Source organism: Topomyia yanbarensis, chromosome 2, assembly GCF_030247195.1.
Source record: "Topomyia yanbarensis strain Yona2022 chromosome 2, ASM3024719v1, whole genome shotgun sequence".
NCBI lineage: Eukaryota > Metazoa > Arthropoda > Insecta > Diptera > Culicidae > Topomyia > Topomyia yanbarensis.
Window position 1 is genome coordinate 331,035,050 of NC_080671.1, and position 7,924 is coordinate 331,042,973.

At 41.1% G+C, this 7,924-nt stretch overlaps 2 protein-coding genes across 2 annotated transcripts; one reads left to right on the forward strand and one right to left on the reverse strand.

The window, feature by feature from the left end:
* Window positions 1-239: 239 nt before the first annotated feature.
* On the reverse strand, window positions 240-3,156 carry LOC131683910 (zinc finger protein 391-like). Its single transcript, XM_058966317.1, has 4 exons — window positions 2,841-3,156; window positions 2,397-2,747; window positions 1,806-2,300; window positions 240-1,377 (listed from the first exon to the last, which is right to left on the reverse strand). The coding sequence occupies exons 1-4, from the start codon at window positions 3,053-3,055 to the stop codon at window positions 852-854; spliced, it is 1,587 nt and encodes a 528-aa protein (XP_058822300.1). The 5' UTR covers window positions 3,056-3,156; the 3' UTR covers window positions 240-851.
* Window positions 3,157-4,630: 1,474 nt separating this feature from the next.
* Window positions 4,631-6,949, forward strand: LOC131683909 (uncharacterized). Its single transcript, XM_058966316.1, has 3 exons — window positions 4,631-4,887; window positions 5,075-5,984; window positions 6,113-6,949. The coding sequence occupies exons 1-3, from the start codon at window positions 4,835-4,837 to the stop codon at window positions 6,845-6,847; spliced, it is 1,698 nt and encodes a 565-aa protein (XP_058822299.1). The 5' UTR covers window positions 4,631-4,834; the 3' UTR covers window positions 6,848-6,949.
* The last annotated feature ends 975 nt before the right edge of the window (window positions 6,950-7,924 follow it).

Here is a 7,924-nt window from a genome sequence, read left to right on the forward strand (position 1 = left end):
CCAAAGGCAACAAAAGATTATTTTAATTGGTGGTTACAGACTAACCCAAATGCCCCAGACCCATAGATACCTATGGCTGGATTGGCAGTATACTGCCCATAATCGCATAGTCGCCCCATGTTGTATCAATGTTTACCAACATGGGGCTGGCATCCAATTATGGGTAGAATATTGCTTGTATAACTGGGGGACTAACGTTCGGAAATAACCAGAAGTCAAACAAGTAAAAGTACCCTGCTCATATATTTGTTCTACACGTGAAAAATACACCAAACCACATCGTGCTACTGAACTACATTTTATCACTTCTAAAAAACTAGGGTGGAAACTTCCGTGAAACCACGATTTGCCTCGAGTATTACTTAGCACTCCCGCTGTTAGAAACATCGGGATTTCCTGATGAGCTCAAAGATATCGCACTGTTACGGTCGCTCACCGATATAATTGAGCTTTTGCTCTTGGAATTACTGGTACGTATGGTGCGAACTTGTAGTAAGTCCTTTACCACACACTTGCATAGATAAACAGACATCATATTTCCTAATGACTTTTTGGCAAAATATTCGACGCATACAAGGCACGTGCGATCACTCAATGCAGGTGTTTCATTCGTTTCCGACTGATGCACGAAGCTAACGTGCAACAACGAATCAAAGTAAAACCTCGCACAATGAAAACGATTATAATATTATTCATATAGTATTTTATCAGCATTGACAACCAGAATATTTATTCCATTCAGCACGAGTCTCATCAGATTCATTTTCAGCAGTCAAAAGAGCTTCATGTATTATTTTTTTTGTATTTGTTCATTACGATATCGTTCTATTAAAGAACAGACTCACCTGTGGCTAAACGTTATGATTGCACTTGTGAACCTTCAAGTGAGAAACGTCTTCGAATCCTTCACCGCACACATCACACTTGTACCGATTGTCATCGCAGTGGAGGCGTGTATGTTTGGTTAGACAATCGATCTGAGCAAAATCTTTGCCACACACGGTACATTTGTACTGCCGCTCACCTGTATGAAGGTGCATGTGTGTAATTAGAACAGAGTTGTAGGCAAAATCTTTGCCACATACGTTGCATTTGTAGGGTCTCTCACCAGTATGTGAATACTGATGAGACTTTAGGGTACCGATTCTAGTGAATGTCTTATCGCAAATATCACATCGGAAGGACCGTTCACCGCGATGATCCCGCATATGTTCGACAAGGCTCCTTTTATGGGAGTAACATTTACCACAAAGCTCACATTCGTGTGTCTGTGTAGTTTCGTTGGTTGACGTGGAAGATACTGCCTGCGAGCGTTTGGTCTGTTTCCTGTTATTTGGTACGTCGTCCCGTGTATTGCCGGCTACACGTTTTTTTCCTCTGAAAAAAGAGAACCTTAGATTATGCGACTATAGTGATAGCTCGACTTTTGTATTCAAGGACAATATTAAAATTGTTTTTTTATTTATCCTAAGAAGCAAGTGTTGGTATTACATTCACCTAGACCTTTCACTAATAACCATTTCGTATATTTTGTATCAACTACTTTTAAGAAAGCGGTCATGTGCACGCCTTTGAAGACAAAAATTTGTTTTTTTGCAAATAAATTTGGCCCGGTTGCTGAACTACACGGCGTCAAAAGTGTCGATGAGCTATTTGTATTAAATTGCAATAATAAGACGTATTGACTTCATTTCTTTTTTACTTTTTATACTGTTTTGGAGTGACTAGTATGGAACAAATGGCATAAGTTTGGAGTTTTCTAAGACTTGAAAAAACGAATTATGGCCATCACAGAACATACTAACCTTGGCCGTGGTCCAAAGGTATGAATGTGCTCGTGTCTTGACAAACCAGAGCCGTCTTTGAATCCTTTGCCACACACATCGCACTTGTACCGATAATCACCCGTATGAAGGTTCATATGATCGGTAAGGGTACATTTTCTTGCAAATGTTTTACCGCACTCGGTGCAACTGAACGGCCGCTCTCCCGTATGAATACGATTGTGACCTATTAGAGAACCGCTTTGAGCAAAAGCTGCGCCGCATATGGTGCATTTGTACCGTTTTTCACCCATGTGTGAACGCCGATGATTAAATAGTATATCACTCCTGGTGAATGCTTTGCCGCAGACTTCACAGCAGTAAGGTCTTTCGTCTCGATGAACCCGCATATGATCTACAAGATGCCTCTTCTCGATGTATCGTTTATCGCAAATCTCGCACTTGTGTGGCCGTGTGTGTTCGATTGTTGAGATAGATGATGCCTGCAGACTGCTGGCCGGATTCCCGGCTTCATCGCTGAAAATATCAAAAGCCGTAAGCTAATAGAATCATAGATAATGAAACTATCACTTAAACATTAACCATACACTCAAATGAAACGAATAGACTCACGTGTTCAACTGCTCAACGCTATGGGTGCGCTTGTGCTTTGCCAAACGAAAACGGTCTTTGATTCCTTTGCCGCACACATCGCAGTTGTAAGGATAGATACCCGTATGAAGGCGCATGTGTTCATTTAGGATAAATTTTTTGGCAAAATCTTTACCGCAGAATTCACAACAGAAGGGCCGTTCTCCCCGATGTAGCCAATTATGTTTAACAAGACTTTTCTTATGGAGATATTGTTTCCCACAAATCTCACATTCATATGGTGGTGTGGAATCAACGGTAGGAAGGGAAGAAATTATTGTCTGCAAACTGTGGGACTTATTCTCGTTGTTCTGCAGGTCATTCCGTGCACCGCTGTAAAATATAATTACAATTTATTAAGTATATTCTTTTGCATGTGAAAACAGACGGAAAAGTAACACCAGAATATCGGTCAGGCACACATACCTTTGTTTAAATTCGTTGCAGCTATGATCTGATTGCTCTAAGCTCTCCGAACCATAAGTCGCATTTGCACCATGCCCTTCAATATCGATTGATTCATTTGTAGCGATACAGTTTGGAACTAATGTTTTGATTGCTCGATCGACATTATCAGCGTTTTGAATATCCGTTATATCATATTCTTCTATCTTCAGATTAATCTGCAAGAATTCTTCCATGGCACTACAAGAATTTCTTCCATGGAGCTAAATCACAATCAATTTCCACCAGAAAATCAGGCTACCACGAGAGATGATAATAATGGTTTGGGATGGTTATGAACCTTTATCAATAGAATTACAAAATAAATACAATCATTTACTGTAATATTTTTGTTTTGAAATTCGTTTTGGTTAAAATCTGACAGTTCAATGGGATCAGAGATGCCAGATACTTTTTTCAAGTGCACCGAATAGTACGGCTGGATGTTGTTGGCTCGAATCAAAACTTGTCGAAAGTAAACAAATTTCATATCGTTAACCTGGCGCTCAGATGGTGAAATCGTTCGGGGTGCTGGAGCGTTGCCAGAAAATTTTAATTTCCAGATTAAATTTTACTAAACTTCCCAGTTAAGGTCAGCTGGAATGCTGGCTGGTTCTAATTCGTATTCCGGCTCCGGTGACACAACCGATTATAGTTAGAATGTTTAAGGGGTACCATTTCGATGCGGCTTAGCCGCATAACCGAAGTCTGGGATCCGCCGTGCGAGGTGGCCACCGACCCGCCGTTGGAAGCAAGCGAACCTGTGATCAACTCGTTTGCCCGGCTTACTCAAACATAGGGGCTATCTCTAGTTAAAGTCCGACTGAGCGGTAGCGAAGTCAGACAGCATGCGCAAAAGCGATGTGGCGTAGCCACATTGGGTGGTGGACACAAAATAAAATTGGCAAAGCTAGAAAAAGGGTCCATATTATTGGCTCGAATCAAAACTCGTCGAAATGTCAATTGACGATGGGTTCATCTGGAGTGTTCATTTGTGTTTACATTTTTCTAGGGGCCCATATTATTGGCTCGAATAAAAACTCGTCGAAATGTCAATTGACGATAGGTTCATCCGGAGTGTTCATTTGTATTTACATTTTGCTAGCGTTGCCAATTTTATTTTGTGTCCACCACCCAATGTGGCTACGCCACATCGCTTTTGCACGTGCTGTCCGACTTCGCTACCGCTCAGTCGGACTTAAACTAGGGATAGCCCCTATGGTTCGCTTGCTTCCGACGGCGGGTCGGTGGCCACCTCGCCCGGCGAATCCTCAGCGGTTTTGCGCCGCTTCGGTTCCTAGGCCTCGGTTATGCGGCTAAGCCTCATCGAAATGGTACCCCTTAAACATTCTAACTGGAATCGGTTGTGTTACCGGAACCGGAATACGAATTAGAACCAGCCAGCATTCCGGCTGAGCTTAACTGGGAAGTTTAGTAAAATTTAATCTGGAAATAAAAAATTTCTGGCAACGCTCCAGCACCCCGTTGAATTCTAACGATTTCACCACCTGGGCGCCAGGTTGACGATATGAAATGAACTTTGTTTACTTTCGACAAGTTTTGATTCGAGACAACAACATCCAGCCCACTCCGGATGAACCAATCGTCAATTGACATTTCGACGAGTTTTGATTCGAGCCAATAATATGGGCCCGCTTAACAGGTCCTTTTCAAATGTTTGGCTAGAATTTATGCTGGTCATGTTAAATGTTTCTACCTTTATATTTCTAAATCTTGATGATCATAAAAATGACATGCAAGTACAGGAAGTGAAACACGTTTCCATTGTTTACACTCCTTTTTAATACTAAAAAATTAGGTTTTTTATTTTGAATGTACCTGCTTAGCTTGTTAGCAAGTCATTCAATCTCATTTAAATAATAATTGTGTTTCTCTTATAAAAGAGTTCAAAAGTTTTCAAAAATTTATATATTGGATAAACTCTGCATGTATAGAGAGTTAAAAAAAACAAACAAATGTATGCAAATGGATATAAATACTGGTTGGCATATAAAAAAGGCACCTCCGGGTAAGTAAAATTATTAGCTTGAACTTGGAGGCTAACAATATTCGTGTGACGCATAGGGTCGATTTCTTCACTCACGCTTGAATTTGATACTAGCTTCACCGGTACGTTAATCATGGTTTGAGAGTTAAGCATGATTGCAGAATCAGTCCTTTAGAACATGCAAATTTCATTCGTTTCGCAATTACAGCTATTACCGATGTTGCCGGTACAAATCCAACTGCCCCGGACGTTGTGTAGTTGACGAAGACGGAGTTATTCGCAACACCACCACTCATAACCACCCTCCAGAAGCGGATCGGGTAATAGTGGATCGATTTCGGAAAGTGCTGACACAACGAGCTGCTCAGGAAAATACCGATTTGCATGTGATATACCTCGAGGAAGCTACCAATCGCCATTCGGACGCTTCGCTACTGTATACTTTCTCGCAGGCCGAATCGTGTATGAGAAAAGCACGCCGAAAGCAGCATCCACAAGAACCGTGCAGTGTTGCTGAACTCAAAGAAACCTTAGAACGCTCCGACCTGTTTCGAATTCATAATGGTAGCCATCGAGATGATTTTTATCAGAAAACAATTGTCCTAGAAGACACCACTTGTTTGATACTTTGGCATTACAGAACAATTGAAACTGTTGGTTCAGTTGAAGAGTTGTATGTTGAATGTAGTCTAGAGATAGCTGCGCATTCCACGTCCAGATACCACTTATTAGTTGGAATAGCGGCACACCAACATAACTGCACACCTGTATTCTATTCGATAATGACGGGTAAAAGCCATGCTGGTTTCGCTGCCATTTTCGCATATGTAAGAGAAAATGTAGGATCACGAATTTCACCAACTACAATCCTAACTGAGCCGGATAATGAGATGCATAATGCCCTAGAAATCACTTATCCCGAGGCCACGATCAAAGTGTATTGGCATCACTATACGACCGCCGTTCTAAATCGAATGCGACAGCTTGGCTTAAGCCGCGAAACTGCTAGAGGGCATGCCAGCAGTGGGCTGCGAATGTTGTTAGTCTTACCACTGCTTCCTGCTAACTACATGACACCCGGACTGGAGGCACTGAAGAAGTGGATGAATGAAAAAAATGTTAGTATTTGATTGTTGTGAATTTCGACTTTTAGTGTTGCAGCAGTAGCGCATGTTGTTTTTTTTTAATATGTAGCCAATTAAAATTATTAATCTGTATGAATCTGAGTACAGTTTTATCATTTCAGATATTTTCGCATAATTTCTGCTGTTTGTGCGACTACGTGGAGCAGTCATGGCTTGGGGCGCTAGGAGCAAAAAAACTTTCGCTGTTCGGACAGCAACACAGTTTATCCTGTCATGTAAAGACCTTTATGAAGGACTTGAACAATCAGGCAGATTTGCAACAAAACATAACAGTCTGGCGAATGCTCGAAACGTTAACTCAAATTGCAACCAAACAGTTTGTGAAACTTAGCAAACGGAACAAACGAACTGTCGTTAGTGAAAAATCTCTCAAATCGAAGAGAAAGTTACAATATGTCCAGGAGACGGTCATAAGCAATGCTACGCAGTTGTGGATCAAAACAGCGGTCCATCTGCGGAATCCATTACAGTTTCTTCAGCTATGTAGTCATTGCATCAATGACGCTATGATCATGGAATCGTTGCCCGTCCCGACAAATAACGGAACAACAAAGAAAGTGCCTTCATCGATCGTGGAACCAACTCCAATTAGCGAATATATTTGTAATTTTGACCCCCCCATGGTGAACCCGGAGCCAATTCGACATATTACTTTAACGGCAAGCGATCCGCCGCCACTGGCATTTTTCCCAAGAGTGGCTGTCAAGCGGACGGAAGTAAACAATGCATCTCAAATCAGCTACAACCAGATGGAACCTCCACCGCTGGTGCCATTCTGTTCAGGGCTCGATAATCGAATACTCGCTAACATAGAGACACAACAACCGCCTGATTGATCAATCTCACTAAGTTAAAATATCCATAGAATTCCTTAACGAGCCAAGTAAAATGGAAAATTTTAAATATATGAGAAAGGCAATAAAAACAGTCGCGATAAATTGGTTTTTGTTACGTTTTGTCCATCCAAACTCAGGATACCGATAAACAGACTCGTTTTGAAACTTATTATTACGGTGATTTTTACCTTTGGGGCCATTCATAAAATACGTAGTGCTAAAATGGACCCATGTGACAAATTGTCACAAATTTCTTTACTCACCATTCTTCCCTAGCACGTAACAAATTCTTTAACATATTTGTTGCTTCTGTAAAAACATTGTTCGGTCTAAAAATCACTATTGGGTTGAACTGCACACGACGAATCCCCAAGTCTCACTTGTTTCGGTTGGTTGTTGCGACTGATGATGTTACACTCGCTTTTCCTCTTCCCTGTTGGAATAGTAGAAACTCTGGGACTAATCGCCGTCGGACAGGAATCGTATCGGAATCACTTCTGTCGGATAACACTTCACTTTTCGGGTATTAATCTTTTGCAAGATTGCATTTCGAAACAAACTGTTTCCATCAACCAGAGTCGATTTCTTATAATGCGCTCGAAAATTTTGCACGACAAAAATTGGAACATTCCTGAATACTCCACAAAACTGGCGACACTGCAACTCACGTGGTCATCATTCAGTGCGTGTGATGATGTTGATGATCGTAATGTCGTCGGGTGCTCACCGGTAGCGACGGTGCGCTTGTTTATTCTCGCTGTCTTGTAATTTTTCGCTCTCTCTCTTTCTCTCTCTCATTCACCCGGTCAACAGCGCTATGGCTAGCGGGGATTGGATATATTTATCATGAACCGACCAAAGAGCCGAACACGCAATGATATCGAATCGAGAAAAATAGCTTTGAAAATTCGCTTCAGAAAATTAAATCGTATGTTAACAGTGTTTGCATACTGCGCTTTCAAATGTATTGAAACACTTCAAAACAATACTAGTTTTCGGAAGCACTACTAAAATATTTTATAAAATAACGTTTTCGTTGATAAAATTGAAAAAAATATATTTCGCCGAGTGTTGTTA